Source organism: Mirounga angustirostris, unplaced genomic scaffold (genome assembly GCF_029215605.1).
Source record: "Mirounga angustirostris isolate CCGP_5_RB_7025 unplaced genomic scaffold, mMirAng1.0.hap1 SCAF_1, whole genome shotgun sequence".
NCBI classification, from domain to species: Eukaryota; Metazoa; Chordata; class Mammalia; order Carnivora; family Phocidae; genus Mirounga; species Mirounga angustirostris.
The window spans coordinates 107,631,044-107,648,778 of NW_026991709.1; the positions used below are offsets into that span (position 1 = coordinate 107,631,044).

Below are 17,735 nucleotides of genomic sequence, written 5' to 3' on the forward strand. Positions count from 1 at the left end.
CAAAGGTTGCCTTTTAGTTTTGTTGATTGTTTTTTCGCTATGTAGAAGCTTTTTATTTTGATGAAGTCCCAATAGTTTATTTTTGCTTTTGTTTCCCTTGCCTCAAGAGACATATTTAGTAAGGAATTGCTACAGCTGATGTCCAAGGAGTTACTACCTGTGTTCTCATCTGGGATTTTTAAGGTTTCCTGTCTCACATTTAGGTCTTTAATCCATTTTGAATTTATTTTTGTGTATGGTGTAATAAAGTGGTCCAGTTTCATTCTTTTGCATGTTGCTGTCCAGTTTTCCCAACACAGTTTGTTGAAGAGACTTTTTCCCATTGGATATTCTTTTCTGCTTTGTCAGAGATCAGTTGACCATATAGTTGCGGGTTCATTTCTGGATTTTGTGTTCTGATACCTTGATCAGTGTGTCTGTTTTTATGCCAGTATCATACTGTCTTGCTCACCACAGCTTTGTTTTATAGCTTGAAGTCTGGAATTGTGATGCCTCCAGCTTTGCTTTTCTTTTTCAAGATTGCTTTGGGTCTTTTGTGGTTCCCTTCAAATTTTAGAATTGTTTGTTCTAGCTCTGTGCAAAATGCTCTTGTTATTTTGATAGGGATTGCATTAAATGTATAGATAGCTTTGGGTAATACAGATATTTTAACAATATTTTTTCTTCCAATCCATGAGCATGGAATATTTTTCCATTTCTTTGTGTCATCTTCAATTTTTTTCATAAGCTTTTTATAGTTTTCAAAGTATAGATCTTTTACCTCTTTGGTTAGGTTTATTCCTAGGTATCTTATTTTTGGTGGAGTTGTAAATGGAATTGATTCCTTAATTTCTCTTTCTGCTGCTTCATTATTGGTGTATAGAAATGCAACAGATTTCTATATGTTGATTTTGTATCCTGCAGCTTTACTGAATTCATTTATCAGTTCTAGCAGTTTTTGGGTGGAGTCTTGGGTTTTCTGTAAAGAGTATCATGTCATCTGCGAATAATGAAAGTTTGACTTCTTCTTGCCGATTTGGATGCCTTTTATTTTTTGTTGTTGTCTGATTGTTGAGGCTAGGAATTCCAGTACTATGTTGAATAACAGTGGTGAAAGTAGACATTCGTGATTTGTTCCTGAAGGTAGAGGAAAAGCTCTGTTTTTCCCCTTTTAGGATATTAGCTGTGAGATTTTCATATATGGCCTTTATTATGTTGAGGTATGTTCTCTCTTAACGCTACTTTGTTGAGGATTTTTATCATGATGTTGTATTTTGTCAAGTGTTTTTTTCTGCATCTGTTGAAATGATCATATGGTTTTAAAATTCTTTTATTAGGGCGCCTGGGTGGCTCAGTTGGTTAAGCGACTGCCTTCGGCTCAGGTCATGATCCTGGAGTCCCGGGATCGAGTCCCGCATCGGGCTCCCTGCTCGGCAGGGAGTCTGCTTCTCCCTCTGACCCTCCTCTCTCTCATGCTCTCTGTCTCATTCTGTCTCAAATAAATAAAAAAATAAAAAAATAAATCTTTAAAATTCTTTTATTAATGTGGTGTATCATGTTGATTGATTTGCAAATATTGAACCACCTTGGCAACCCAGAAGTAAATCCTACTTGATCGTGGTGAATGATTCTTTGAAAGTATTGTTGAATTCGCTTTGCTAGTAATTTACTGAGAATTTTTGCATCCATGTTCATCAGGGATATTGTCCTTATAGTTCTCTTTTTTAGTGGAGTCTTTATCTGGCTTTGGTATCAGCGTAATGCTGGTCTCATAGAATGAATTTGGTATTTTTCCTTTTCTATTTTTTGGAAGAGTTTGAGAATAGGTATTAACTTTTTTTAAAAAATTCGCTTGTGTAACCATCTGGTCCTGCACTTTGGTTTGTTGGGAGATTTCTTATTACTAATTCAGTTTCTTTGCTGATTATTGGTCTGTTAGAGTTTTCTGTTTCAGTTTTGGTAAATTTATATATTTCTAGGAATTTATCCATTTTTTACCTGGTTGTGCAATCTGTTGACATACAGTTTTTCATAATAACTTCTTGCAGTAGTTTGTATTTCTATAATAGCAGTTATTTCTTTTCTCTCATTTGTGACTTTATTTATTTGGGCCTTTTTCCTTTTTGATAAGCCTGGCTAGAAGTTTATCAATTTTATTAATTTTTTCAAAGAACCAGCTCCTGGCTTCATTGATCTGTTCTACTGGGTTTTTTTTAGTTTCTGCATCATTTATTTCTGTTCTAATCTTTATTTCCTTCTGCTGGTGTGAAGCCTACATTTTAAAGAAGTAACAACATTCCCAATATCCTAAAAGGTCCCCATCCTACCCTTTCCCAGTCACTCCACTGTCCCTCAGTCCCAGAGATAACATCTCTGTCATGACCTTAATGGTAATCTCTTGCATGTTTTTCTTGATGGTTTTACCATATAAGTGTTCATTTCTATAAAGAGCTTAGTTTAATTTGGTCTATTTCATGAACTTTATATGAACTCACACAGGATATAAGGGATGTTTTTGAAGGGCGGAGCAGGGTTCTGGATTCTTTCACTTAATATTGTGAAATTCATCTGCATAATTGCTTTTAGCTGAAATTTATTCAATTTCAGTTCTTTACCATGTTTTATTATATGACTACTGAAAGACATTTTGCTTATTTCCAGTTTGAGGCTATTGCATATAATGCTGGTATGAGTAATCTTCAGTATTCACTTTCTTGGTGCACATATTTATATATTTTCATGGGCATATATTTAAGAGTGAATTCACTGACTCTCAAGGTGTGTATTTATATATATATAAATATATATATCAACTTTGGTAGATAACAGTTTTCCAAAGTTGTTGAACCACTAAATTCTACCAGTGCCAGTGGTAGGTGAGAGTCCTCATTGCTCTGAAGCCGCACAGCCCTTGAATCTTTTATTCTGAGGATGCTGATAGGTTTGCAGTAGTTCTAATTTGTGGTAGTTCTAATTTGCATTATCATAATGAATTTGCAGACAGCTTTTCATAGGTTTATTGCCCATTTGGATAGCCTCTTTTATAAACTATTGATGCCTGTTTTTCTGTTAGGTTGTAAGGAGTTCATTTTATACTTCTTGTGTACTCTTGATCTGAGCCTTTGACAGCTGTGTATTGCATGTGTCTATATTTTTACTTTTTAATAGTGCTTTGATAAATTTCTAATTTTAATGGAGTCACATACATTTTCTTATGTTAGTAAGTCCTTACCCCAGAGTCATAAAGATATATTTAACTTTATTGTTTAGTCTTTCACATTTAGATATTTAATCCATCTGCAATTAATTTGTATGTGTGTGTTTGGTAAGGTAGGATTCCAAATTTTTATATATGTAGATCACTTGACTAAATGCTATTTATGGAAAAGTTCATCCTTTCCTCTTTGTTCTACAGCTTTTGTCCTAGATCTAGTGTCTGTGGATTTGTAGACTCTGTTCTGCTTTAGTGCTCTTGTATGTCTTTGTTGAACCAATTCCATGCTGCCTTAATTAAAAGTATTGAGTCTTACCAAACAGAAACATGATTTATCCCATTTGTTAAGGTATTTCATCTCTCTGGGTATTTTGGTATTTCTGTGTAAGGGTTTTATGAGAGCTTTTTAAAGATTCATTTCTCAGTGGTATTTTTGGATTCTACCATAACAGATTTTTCATTTTCTTGTGACTCTGATACACAGAAATGAAACTGGTTTTTGTTTTGTTTTTAAAGATTTATTTATTTATTTATTTGAGAGAAAGAGTTCACGCGTGCACACATAGAGGGAAGGGCAGAAGGAGAGGGAGAGAGAGAATCTCAAGCAGAGCCCAACGTGGGGCTTGATCTCACAACCCTGACTGAGATCATGACCTAGGCTGAAATCAAGAATCGGGCACTTAACCAGCTGAGCCACCCAGGTGCCACTGAAATTGGTTTTTGAATGTTGATCTTGTATTCAGTCACTAAAACCCACTTATTCTGATAATTACATGTAGATTTTTTTCTGCATACACAGTTACATCTATAAATACAGTTTGTTTTTAAGTAGGCTCCATTCCCAGCATGGAACCCAGTACAGGGCTCAAACTCATGAGCCTGGGATTAAGACCTGAGCTGAGATCAACAGTTGGATGCTTAACCGACTGAGCCACCCAGGCGCCCCATAAATACAGTTTTATATATCCTTTTCCAGTGATCTAGGACCCTCAGTACAATGTGGAGCAGAAGTGGTATGATAGTGTGCATTCTTGTGTTCCTGTTCTTAAAGGGAAAGCTGTCAACAGTTTGTTGAGCATGTTTATTGAAGATTTTTTTTGTGGAAATTATCAAAATAAGGAAGTTTCTTAATCTTTATCATGCATGGATAATTGATATTGTCAAATCCCTTTTCTGCCTCTGATAAGATTATGATACGCTTTTTTTCTTGCTTAATTTGTAATGTATTGGGTTACATAGATTTTTCAAATGTTAAACCAACTTTCATTCCTCAAACAAATCTGACTTGCTGGGATTCAGTTTGCCATTATTTTGCTTTGGTTTCTCGTGCATAAGATTATTCAGTAGTGTTCCTTTCTCCAAATGTCCCTGTCACATTTGGTACCAAGATTATGCCAGGTACAAAAAAACAAGTTGGGAGCATTATATATTTTTTGTTTTTCTATTCTCTGAAAGCGATTTTGTAAGATTAAGGTTATTTCTGCCATAAATGTTAAGTAGAAGTCTGTGTCTAATGGGATACCTAGTTCTTATTTTTTTATTTTTTGTTGATATCTTCTTGTATACCTAGTTGTTTTAATTGTATACTGGATGTTGTATTTACAGAATTTTGCAGTAGATACAAATTTGAAGCCTGGGATGGTGATAACTTTCTCCAGAGAGGATTTCTGTTGCTTCTGCCAGGAAAAGAAGCCCCAATGCTGGGCTCACTTCCCTGGACTTCTTTTTTCCCCCAAATTCTAGATTTATAATTCTTGTACTTCTTTTTTTAACTCTTCAGTGTCTTCAAGCAGCTTTTCTAGCTATGCTCAGTGGGATGATTGGACCAAATTACCTAGGTAATCAGAGCAGTAGTCTACCCCCATTTTTCAGTGTTCTTGATATGCCCATTATTTCTTGCCTTCCTGTCTGATGTCTCTTAAACTACTAGAAGAAGCAAGGCTCTGCATTATATATTCCAAATATATAATAGTTGTCTCTTTTTTTGTTTTATTTTTTCCCACAAGTCTGGTGGGTGATTTTCTTTATTTGATTGAAGGTTTGCTAATGTGGTATTTCTCTTATTTCTCTCCTAACATTTAGAGTAAAGTGGGTTGTGGATATTTTTTTTTTTTTTTTAATCTGAGTGTCTAACCTTTGCTGACCTCAGAACTTACGTTTTGATGAATAAAACAATATTGAACAATATTAGGGCATTTGGGCCTAAGAGAGTGAGGATTCTCCTGCTGTTTATTTATTTTAAAGGAAACTGGAATAGCTTTGAATGTGATGCTTTATGATGTCTATTTAAACATAAATCCTTGCTTTACAGAATGCTTTGGATAAACAAGAAGAATTGACACCCCTTGGAGTCCATTTAGCACGATTACCAGTTGAGCCACACATTGGGAAAATGATTCTTTTCGGAGCTCTGTTCTGTTGTTTAGATCCAGTACTCACCATTGCTGCTAGTCTCAGCTTCAAAGATCCCTTTGTCATTCCACTGGTAAGAAAGTTACAAATAAAAGGCTAGGCATTTTTATATACACAGAATAGTTGTTGCTTAGATCATTTTTCATTAGCTTTTTATTAGAATGCCTTTCTGTGTTTACCATCAAGGCAATTTCAGTTGCCTTCATCTATTTTTTTCCCCCTCCTTTCTGAAGGGCAAAGAAAAGATTGCAGATGCAAGAAGAAAAGAATTGGCAAAAGATACTAAAAGTGACCACCTGACAGTTGTAAATGCATTTGAGGTAAAAAATGACTTGTCCTAGATTGTGATAGTTCATTCAGGTAAAAAGCTGATAATAGAAGAGGAACATACTCACTTTTTAAAATTTTATTATAGGTATCAGGATTAAATTACTAAGTATTTAAAATTAGGTGAACATTCAAAAAATTGTACATGATTTTTCAGTTTTCTGGTAGTTCATGAACATTTACCCTTTTGGGGAAAAAAGTCTGTTTTGATAACAACAGAACAAGTGAACAGTTGATCTCAGAAATCTGTTTGATATTATTCATTTGTATCTTTGTGTTATTGACTTTCATGAAAGGTGGTCTCATTCTGTTTATTAGTAAAGTATAACTATTTGGATTTAACATTTTGATAGAGTATCATAATCATGTACATTATTTAGAGAGACCGTTTCTCCTTCCAAAAGTCATGCTTATTTGAGGAAAATATTTATCACCCATCTATGCAAAATTTAGATGTAATTTGGTTTTTAGAGATAGCATCTTTTTACTGTAGTTCTAGATCCAGTTTTGTACTACATATTGTGTGAAAGTTAATATTTTTTTCCTTTGAGTTCATCTAGTAATAACTTCTTCCCATCTTCGTTTCTCTATTTAAAAAAATATATATATTTATTTGTTAAGTTAAAAATATGCAATAGCATTGGAATTTGTCCGACAGAGTGTTCTTTTGTTTATTATATACTATGTATGTTGACATTTTGTATAAAATACACAGTATATTACATAGAACTTATTTATATGAAGAAGGGTCTGGAAATTCACTGATAACTATCACTTCACAACTAGAATCATGGGGAGTTTGTGTTTTGTTTTTGTTTAGTTTATAAATTTCAAAATTCATTGAATTTTTTTTACAAGGAAAATGAAATACCAAAAGATTAAATTATTACCAAAATAAAGACAAACCATTAAGCATCTTTGCTTTGAGGAACAATATAAATAGTTTTCTTTATTTCTTTGCCCCATAGGGCTGGGAAGAAGCTAGGCGACGTGGTTTCAGATATGAAAAAGACTATTGCTGGGAATATTTTTTGTCTTCAAACACATTGCAGGTAATGGTGTATGTTTTGAAGTGATTCCCAAATATGTTAGAGTATATGTGTACCAATTTTGTGTAGTTAGATCTGCAGCAAAATGTTAATTGTGTGAGTTTGCCATATGAAGTTAAATGATTATACAAAGTAATCATTTTGTGTAATTGCCCCTACCCTCTAGTTGTTGTTTTGATGACTCAGCCTGAAAATTTTCATTAATACTTCTAGGATCTATTTTAAAATACCAAATAGTATCTTACATTTTAATATATTAAATATCTGTACCTTAACTTTTGGGTAGGTTATCTTTAACTGTTTTGTGTCATGAGAAAACAGTAGATAGGAGGTATTTGTGAAACAGAAGATAATAAATAGGACAGATACACATCAGACTTAAGACTCTACACTGAATTGGAGAAGTGTAAGAATAGGAATTCCTCACTTTGCCTTATTCATGTACATCCCAGCTCTGTGGCATGAGCCCTGGTACTGGACATTTAACAGATCTACAAGGGGGTAAAAGAATCAAGAATCTAGAGTGTCTAGCAAATCTAATCAAACCTGCTCAAACATTAACAAAATGAAGAGTTAGAAAATTCTGAAAGTGACTACAATCAAAGGGAAAAAAGAATGGAACACAACATACTTCACAAGAAAATACCTTACGACTCCTTCATAGTAAGGAACAGTTTAAGAAGAATCTGAATTCAGTAAAACAAAGATAAGAAAATAAACCAATAGAATGGATGACAAGACTGGTGACCTAAGAAGACATGATGATCAAAAGAATCACGGGGAGCAAAGTGGAAGTCCCTTTAAAGTATTGCATAGAAGAAAGGCTCTAGATAATCACAGTTTGTAGGTTCAGCTGCAAAAGAAAAAAATTTAAAGCAGTAAATAAAAAGCTTGTAGACAGGAAGACAGGACTGATCCATCAGAGACAATAGATGTCTCTCTATAGGAAATTCAAGTGTAATCTATTCAGAGATATGTGTAGGAACATTTTCCTGAAAGAGAAAAAATAAAATGAACTACAAGTATGAGAAGATGGCTGAATCCAAGAGATTATATCCAGTCAGCATATTAATTCAACTATAAAGATAGGCCAGGCATTCAAGAAAGCACTTGAAATACTACACCCATGAACTGTTCTTGAAGAACTCACTGTCAGTGAAATGCTGCCTATTAAGAGAGAAATCAAAAAGAATTTCAGGAATGGAGAGTACATGCTAAATCAGTTGAGTGATGTGCATTGATACTGTTTAAATATAGAACGAATACAAAACAGTATTGGAATTATAGACAGAATATAAAGGTTATGGTCTTGAACAGTATAAAGTAATGATAAAAAAAAGGAGGTCGTCTAGAGAGTCAGTGTAAGAGAAATTAAGTAGGAAGCTTAAGACACAAATCATAAAAGGGATGTACAATTAAATAAGACCAACTTTATGTTTCATAATCTCTTATTTTAAATTTACAAGGATCCTTTATTATCTCATGATTGTGAGAATTTAGGATTCATCAATTTAACTTCTATTCCTATTTAACTTTCTTTTTTAAATTGAACTAAAATTACCCAGCACCTCCCAAAAATTGAACTAAAATTAATTTTAATACTTCTATTAAAACAGCTTTTATACTGTTACCCCATTGGTAGGATAGCATTTCTGTCCAGTTCTTCTGTCAATATGTGTAAGTGTCTTCAGTATTATTTACTTAGTTAATGGTTACATTTAACAGTACTGACTTTAGAGAAATTTATTCATTTGTACTTTTCTGTATTACTTGTGTTCTTTATAATGAGCCATGCATCATTTGTATTCAAATTATGATTCTTCTTCAAAACAAAACAAAAAAGCAGACCTTAAGCCTTTGTGCCAGTATGTAATAGCAGTTAATTCTCAGCAGTAGAAATATGGATATTGGTTATTTAATTATGCTTTTCTGAATTTTTTTTTTTTTCCAAAATATGGGGTGGAGAATAACTTAAAATTATATTAGTGAATCTTTTTTGCAGAATGGAGCAGTACTTAAACATCAGTGGTTATTCCCTATAGCAGGCAAACCTTTTCTGTAAAAAAAAATCAGACAGTAAATATTTTAGGCTTATAGGCCATATGGTCTCTCACTTCTGCCTTTAGAGTATAAAAGTAACCGTAGATAATAGATGAGTGAGTGTGACTTTGTTCCCATAAAACTTCATTGACAAAAACAGGTTTTGGCAACCTCTGCTCTAAAAACATCACATTTTTGCCAGTGTTAAGCAAGGAAAACTTACAGCTATTGATGAGTATATGCTTTATAGCCCCTATAAATCTTTGTGAAAGGTATTCTAGTTGTATTTGTTACCATTGCTCCCTAGATGCTGCATAACATGAAAGGACAATTTGCTGAGCATCTTCTTGGAGCTGGATTTGTAAGCAGTAGAAATCCTAAAGATCCAAAATCTAATATAAATTCAGGTAAAGCAGAAAATTGTGTAAAAATTAGCTTGCTGCCATTGTTTGTTATATCTGTATTTTACTTTTTTTTCTCTACCTTCCTACCCTCAATAGATAATGAGAAGATAATTAAAGCTGTCATCTGTGCTGGTTTATATCCCAAAGTCGCTAAAATCCGACTAAATTTGGGTAAAAAAAGAAAAATGTAAGCATTGAAGATTATTATGAATTACTTGATTCTCTCCTTAAGCTTTTCATATTCTTCTTTTGATCACTTAAGAGAAGGCAAACTGTTGAACAGGGGCATCACTTTCCTTCACAGCACATTATCTGGCATCAGCTATTATTCACAAAAAATGTTAGCAAAATATAATACTAGGGTAAATACTAGGAAGGTGAGGCAATTATTAAAAATCAGTGGTGGATGGACATTACTTAGAGAAGATTTTTTTAGGATTTCTTTTCTTCTAAGACACATAATTTTGTAATTTACCTCTTTTGATGAAAATTGTGGTGATTTCTCTATTTTGAAAAATAAGGTATAACTTTAAAATACACACACACACAAATAATCAGTCTCAGTAGTAATTGCAGACTGTTAGGCATGGTTTTTGCCTACCAAGTGAGTTCATTCTACTGAGGAAATGGAGAAACTAAAAGTCTCAAATGACTGGTAGTATGTGAATTGGTACCATCCTTTTTTTTTTTTTATGTTAATCACCATACATTACATCATTAGTTTTTGATGTAGTGTTCCATGATTCATTGTTTGCATATAACACCCAGTGCTCCATTCAATACGTGCCCTCTTTTAATACCCATCACCAGGCTAACCCATCCCCCCACCCCCCTCCCCTCTGAACCCTCAGTTTGGTACCATCCTTTTAGAAGGCACCCTAGATTAGAATCAGTTATCAAGACATTAAAATAGTGGCTCAGTGGATTCATAAGTGAATATATTAATTTGAGCACTGTGTCCTAAGGAAGTAATTTTACATTTTTTTTAAAAGCTATATTGTAAAGAACATAGATGTCCAGTAGCAGTGGGGAGATTATTTGATAATATCATATTATAATGGCATTTAAGCTCATAGGCTTATAAAACAGTTACTGTGGAGTAACAAAATAATTCCAGCTGACATTAAATGAAAAGGTTTGGATACCCTATGATTATAAACATGACAAAGTACTAGATCTCAGGTAGGCTAAGTGCAGGCATTGTTTTAGGACAGTCATTTTGGGATGACTTTACTTGCTAAGGGACATTTTATTTGATTGTGTCTGGAGACATTTGTAGTAGTTACAGCTGGGACAGTACTGTTAGCATCTAGAAGATAGAGGCCAGAGATGCTATTAAACCTGATTTTATTCTCAATAATGACTCATGACCGTGATTCATGATTTTGGTTAGAAGCATTTATGAGGGCACCTGGGTGGCTCAGTTGGTTAAGCGACTGCCTTCGGCTCAGGTCATGATCCTGGAGTCCCGGGATCGAGTCCCACATCGCGCTCCCTGCTCGGCGGGGGGTCTGCTTCTCCCTCTGACTCTCTTCCCTCTCGTGCTCTCTGTCTCTCATTCTCTCTCAAATAAATAAATAAAATCTTTAAAAAAAAAAAAAAAGAATTTATGAATTCCTAGAACTACAGAAAAGATGCTCTTAAAAACAAGCAAGAAGGATTAATGGATTACTAGCTTTTATGCTGTCATTTAATACAGGTAATTACCATTGACTCTTTAAAGATAAACTATCAAACATCTCCCTGCTCAATTATATTAATTAGACTCCTAAAAATTGAGGTAAATTGTTTTGTTCTCAAATACAGATTTGTAAATTTGTATTAAAAAAATAAACTGGCCTCATCTGTGGAATTTTTTTTTTTGATTCTGGGATTGGTTTGGAATCTCCCAGAATTTTTTTTTTTTTTAAACAAACTGCATTTTAACTTTTTTAAAGGGTCAAAGTTTACACAAAAACTGATGGACTAGTTGCTATTCATCCTAAATCTGTTAATGTGGAGCAAACAGAATTTCACTACAACTGGCTTATCTATCATCTGAAGATGAGAACAAGTAGTGTAAGTGAATATTTAAAATAATTTTGGATCTGAACATCAGTCTTGCTGTATTTTTACTGTTGTGTACTTTTCACAATTAAAAATAAAATTTATTCTGAAATTTTTTTTTTCTGACATGAATTGTAAGGTCTTTAAGCAAATCTATACTTTTAATGTGTAGCATGTCTGTCATGATGGACTTTGTATTTTAATTAGCTGGGATGGTTATTTGATTTGCATAGTTTTCCTTCAGAGCCTGGTTTCAAGAAATGCTGGCATTTTAGGGTATATAGGAGTTTACACCATACAGAGAATTTTGTGGACATGTCAGTATGCCTTATAAGTACTGGTTGGAACACTGAGATTCTGTTCATGTATAGATAAATTCAGATACATTAGTGCTTTCTTTTTGTTACTCAGGAAATATTTTGTTTAAAGTGTAGTGCTCTTGTTTGAATTGAAACAAGAATATAAAAACTCCTGTGTTCTCTGAAGTAATGAAGACTGGCCAGTTTAAAATGGTATATCTTCGGGGCGCCTGGGCAGCTCAGTCGGTTAAGCGTCTGCCTTCGGCTCAGGTCATGATCCCAGGGTCCTGGGATCGAGCCCTGTGTCGGGCTCCCTGCTCAACGGGGAGCCTGCTTCTCCCTCTCTCTCTCAAATAAATAAATAAATAAAATCTTTTAAAAAAATAAATGGTATGTCTACAAAATTAATCTCGGTAGTTACACTGGTAGGATAATACCTAATTTAGAAGGAAAGAATAGATCAGTACTGGTGGTAGTGAATTAATGTGGCAATAATCCTTGCAGACTTGTGAATGTATTAATTTGCTTTAATTCTCATTACAGATATACCTATATGACTGCACAGAAGTTTCTCCATACTGTCTCTTATTCTTTGGAGGTGATATTTCCATCCAGAAGGATAACGATCAGGAGACTATAGCTGTAGATGAATGGATTGTCTTTCAGTCTCCAGCAAGAATTGCCTATCTTGTTAAGGTGACTGACTTTACATGATTGTCTTTGAATCTACATGCAAGTTAGCATGTGGTCTCGTGGTTTTTGTACGAAGTGTTATGTCTGTTGTATTAAACATTTCTTGCTCTATTTCAGCAGAGCAAACAGTGTTGAGAAATTTATGCATAGCTTTTCTAAATTGTTTTTTGAGGTGTTTATAGATCAGCCATTCTAAATGGCTCAGTGTGATTGAAGTTTGAATTTTTTTTAACTTTACTACACTTTAGTTGGCTACTCATAACCATACTTTAGTTGCTCACTAAATATTTCAGTCTTTTGTATAATAGCTTACGAAATTTTTTTGTAACCGCTAAAGTCACTTTTATGTATTACATTGCTTAATAGTATATCTGCCTTTGTTTAACATACGCGATTTTTCCAACCTTAGGAATTGAGAAAGGAACTAGATACCCTTCTGCAAGAGAAGATCGAAAGTCCCCATCCTGTAGATTGGAAGGACACTAAATCCAGAGACTGTGCTGTACTGTCAGCTATTATAGACTTGATCAAAACACAGGAAAAAGCAAGTCCCAGGAACTTTCCACCACGATTCCAGGATGGATATTACAGCTGACAACTTTTCTGTGGTGGTCTGAAAATTTGACAGCCATTTTCCATCATAGTTTAATTTTTGGCTAGATGCCAAACCATGGGACATGAATAATTACTGTATGTAAGGTAGAAACCTTTAGTAGGTAGTAAAGACGTAATGTGCATGATTTAACAATGTTATCTATAGCTATTATAAATATACCATAAAAAGCAATATGTTCTCTGATCATATTTTCTGTTGTCATGTCCACACTTTGGGAGGACTGCTCTTATATATATTGAGTGTTGTACCACTTGAGAAATTCCTTTGTTCTGTTATGAGAAGTTACTCTTTCTGCCCATAGTGACTGAGTATAGAAACCAATAAAAGGAATGGTTAGGCAAAAAGCAGTGTCAAGTTAAGAATTTGAACACAACCACATTTTTAAATGAAACTTCCCTCAGAAGTAAATTAATTTGTTGTAATAGAGCCCAGTGTTTAATAAAATGTACAGTGTATAAATCTCAGCTAACTTTTTGGCTTGGTTTCTACATCTCTATCCTTTGGCTTGATTTTTTTTTAAATCTTTTTAGAATGTATTTGTACCCCTTTTACATTAGCGTAGTATATAGCAATTGAGAAAATGAGTCTAGACTTGACCACCTAAGTTCAAACTTCAGCTGTGACTTACCAGCTCCCTTGGGCAAGCAAGGTACATGGCTTCTCTGTTTTTTATTTATCAGTAAAATACAGGCAGCAGTTGTGAGGATTAAAAATGTTGATACATGTAAAGTGCATACACTAGTATCTGGCACATAGAATGTACTCACTAAATCTTAGTTTTTATTTGTCCCTGAATTTTATTTTTTTTTATAACAATCCATTACGTTACACTCATTTCCATGCTGAGTCCCATTTTACTCTCTCAGACAACGGAAGCTAGTGTGATTTTAGGGCTGGTGAGTGATAGGCTCGTGTTTTCAGCCTTATCAGACTAACAAATACCATTGAATGCTATCCCAACAGCCATTTGTCCCTCCCCATTTGCTTGATTGTTCAAGTGTTCCCCCTCTGTGTAGCCTGGTGCCCAGGGATATTGGACTCTTGCCCAAGGGTGAATCAGATTGTTCTAAGCCAATCATGTATGGTCTTACTCTCCTTACAACTGATGAGCCATCAGAATGTCAACCTGTGTTGTCAATTGCAACTGACAAGAGATCTGCAAGGGGACATCTGAGAAAGATTTTCTTCACTGGTAGTCTTGGAGGAGGAAGTTTTCTCCTTTGAACATTGTCTTGTCGGAATCTGGCACTGCTGTAGCCATTTTACGATCACAGGGGATAATGACGTTGGCTCAGTGGAAGAATGTAAATCACCAGTTTGTGAAAATGCTAGTGAGCTGCTGAATTATCCAATTCTAGACCTGCCTTGCACATGCACTTATTTTGGTCAAATAAACCCTCCTTTATTGAGTTAGCCACTTTAGGGTAGTGTATTTTGTTTAACTTGGCAGAAAGCATATTAACTGAAGCACACAGTCTGCATCAGTGAGTGTTTGCTGAGGCCTGTTTCTACCATTTTTTTTTTTTTAAGATTTTATTTATTTATTTGACAGATCACCAGCGGGGGGTGGGGGGAGGCCAAGGGGGAGAAGCAGGCTTCCCGCTGAGCAGGGAGTCTGATGCGGGGCTCCATTCCAGGACTCTGGGATCATGACCCGAGGCGAAGGCAGACGCTTAACCAACTGAGCCACCCAGGGGCCCCTCTACCATTTCTTTTGTGATCTAACAGTTTGACCCACATGTCTGACAAAAGGTGTTAGAGTAGTAGTCCTGAACATACTGCAAAAAGAAATGTAGGAAGAACATCTGCTGCATCCTTAAAAATAAACATTTTCTTGTGCCTTCCAATAAATGCAGAGAAACTGAAGGAAGAGGATCAAACAATGACTGGGATTTATTGATAGTGCTCTGACGATCCGTGTGACATCACTGGTTCAGGTTCTGCTCCCATTTCTGGGAATGTATGTCAGCCTATCCTTGCCTTCTAAAGGTTTTGAATGTATGTACTGTGTGTCCTAACTCCATTCTCTTGGCTAGTCTCCCCAAAGTGATCTCTTACTGAATTCTTGTATTGAGTCATTATCACAATATTGTGGTTTTGTCCCTAAACTCAAGGTGACCATAAGGTTCTATTTGCTCTATAAGTGTGTTTGTGTTTGTGTATATGTTTTCTTGCCTTTACTCTCCAGTTTAAATTCACAGCAGGCCAAACTGGTCTTAGAAGATAACATTTAAAGAATCTGTTAAAAAAAGGGAGAGGGGATTATTAGTTAATTGGTTCCATGTTCCCAAACCAATATTTAATCTCCATAAGAATGAGGAAAATGTTCCTGAAGACTTGTTTAAATGGATGAGCTATTGAAAGAGATTAAAGCAGTCACTGTCACCCCCAGTTTCTGTTCTTCTGTACAGCTGATCAGGATGGAAATCTTGATTGAAGGTGCTATTTGTGTTTTTTCTTTTGTTTACAAAATAGTGTATATACTGAGTGGAAAATTTATTCCAGGTCGAAGAACTATTTGTTATTTATAGTTTTAAGGAATAAGACATTAAAAAAAAAAAAATCTGTTTGCCTCACCATTCTAGTGATACCTAGACTAACTCTTAAAAAAAAAACAACCCTGAAACAGAAACTTAAAAGGGGAAAAACAGAGAAACCACTGTGAATAATCTTTAAAAAAGTGTCGTTAAAAAGTGAGTACATGTAGTGCTTCCTAATTCATTAACTTGGGCAAAAGCTCTAGATAAATTTATACCTATTACGACAAGTAGTTTTCTGTTCTTACTGTAGTTTTAAAACAAAGTCCACCCTGAAAGGTAGAGATTATTGAAAAGCTTTAGAAGGAATTTTAGTACCCCCCTCACCCAAAGTAAATCATAAATTTCCTTCCACTCTTTTAGCTGAGTTTGTGTATATTTTTAAGTAATTGTCAAGATCATGTGGTATAATCTTATATAATATGCTGATTGTTTAAATGACATTTTTCTGATTTTAAAACAATATACCCTCATTGTAGAATATTTGGGAATTGAACAAAGAAAAGCGTGTTACCACTGTTACATGTTTGATGTATTTCCATGCTTTTTCTTTTTAAGCTTTGAGGTTATTTTTTATATGTAGTAAAATTTGCCAATTTAAGTGTATAATTCAGCGAATTTTGTCAAATGTATAAAGTCATGTAATTGCTACCACCACAGTCTTGATCTAGAACATTCCCATCACGTAAGTTTCCCTTGTTCCCCTTTGCAGCCAGTCCCCTGCTTCTACTTCTACCCATTGGCAACCATAGATCTGATTTTTGTCACTAGTTTTGCCTTTTCTAGAATTTCCAATAAATGGAGAATCATATTTAGGCTTTTGTCTCCAGTTTCTTTTCCTTAATGCTTCAGAGATATTCATGTTCTTGCATATGTCCATAGTTAGTTGCTTTTTTATCATTTAGTTGTATTGCCTTGTATGGTTATACCACAGTTTGTTTATTCATTGACTAATTGATGGACCTTTGAGTTATTTTCAGTTTTTTTATTATAAATAAAGCTGCTATGAACGTGTATACGAGGCTGTGTGTAGATAATGGTTTTCATTTCTTTTGGGAAGAGATCTATGATTAAGATCATTGTATCATATGGTGAGTGTGTTTAACTTTATAAGAAACTGCCAAACTGATTTTCAAAGTGGGTGTGCTATTTTACATTCCCGCCAGCAACATTCCCACCAGGGGGGGTTCCAAGTGTTTCAAATCTTTGCCAGGACTTTGTATTTTTAGTTATTTGGTGTGGTTTTGTTTAATATCAGCCTTCAGTGGGTGGAGTCATAGACATTGTGGTTTTAATTTGTATTTATTTCTATAATGATTAGTCAGGAATACTACAGTTTCCTTTTTGTGGGGTAATGCTGGCCTCATAAAATGGGAAGTATGCCTCTTCAAGTTTCTGGACGAGGTTGTATAGAATTTATGTAAATTCCTTAAATGTTTGGAAGAATATTCCTGTGAAACCATTTGCACCTGGACATTTTTTTTTTTCAGAAGATTTTGGACAAATTCAATCTAGTAGTTATGGGACTAGTTAGAGCTTTGATACTTTGTGGTTTTCCATGAGTTGGCCCATTTTATCTAAGTTGTTGAATTTAGGAGTCCCAAGTTTTTTAAATAACCCCTTATCCTTTTAATGTCTAAGGAATCTAACGATAGCCCCTCTTTCATTCTTGACACTGGTAATTAGTCTTCTCTTTTTATTTAGTCTTGCTAAAAGGTGTCATCAGTTGTATTCATCTTTTCAAAGAACCCATTTTTTTTTTTTAAGATTTTATTTATTTAACAGAGACAGTGAGAGAGGGAACACAAGTAGGGGGAGTGGGAGAGGGAGAAGCAGGCTTATCGCCGAGCAGGGAGCCCAATGCGGGGCTCGATCCCAGGACCCTGGGACCATGACCTGAGCTGAAGGCAGACGCTTAATGACTGAGCCACCCAGGTGCCCCTCAAAGAACCCATTTTTTAACAGAGTTTTGTTTTTTAAAGATTTTAAGTAATCTCCACACCCAACCTGGAGCTCGAACCCACAATCCCAAGACCATGAGTCTCATGCCCCCCCACTGAGCAAGCCAGATGCCCCTAATTGAGTTTTCTGATTGTTGAGAATTAAGAGTTCTTTGTGT

At 34.8% G+C, this 17,735-nt stretch overlaps 1 protein-coding gene across 3 annotated transcripts in view; it reads left to right on the forward strand.

The window, feature by feature from the left end:
* Nucleotides 1-16,637, forward strand: part of DHX36 (DEAH-box helicase 36) — a 50,879-nt gene extending 34,242 nt beyond the window's left edge. The window contains exons 18-25 of one of the 3 annotated variants that reach the window (XM_045903510.3): nt 5,505-5,678; nt 5,839-5,925; nt 6,901-6,984; nt 9,329-9,428; nt 9,522-9,612; nt 11,363-11,483; nt 12,314-12,466; nt 12,873-16,637. In XM_045903510.3, the coding sequence (XP_045759466.1) occupies nt 5,505-5,678; nt 5,839-5,925; nt 6,901-6,984; nt 9,329-9,428; nt 9,522-9,612; nt 11,363-11,483; nt 12,314-12,466; nt 12,873-13,058 (996 nt within the window). In that variant the 3' untranslated portion in view covers nt 13,059-16,637. The remainder of the gene's footprint in view (nt 1-5,504; nt 5,679-5,838; nt 5,926-6,900; nt 6,985-9,328; nt 9,429-9,521; nt 9,613-11,362; nt 11,484-12,313; nt 12,467-12,872) is intronic. The other 2 variants (XR_010410007.1, XM_064586103.1) reach the window with 2 other exon arrangements.
* The last annotated feature ends 1,098 nt before the right edge of the window (nt 16,638-17,735 follow it).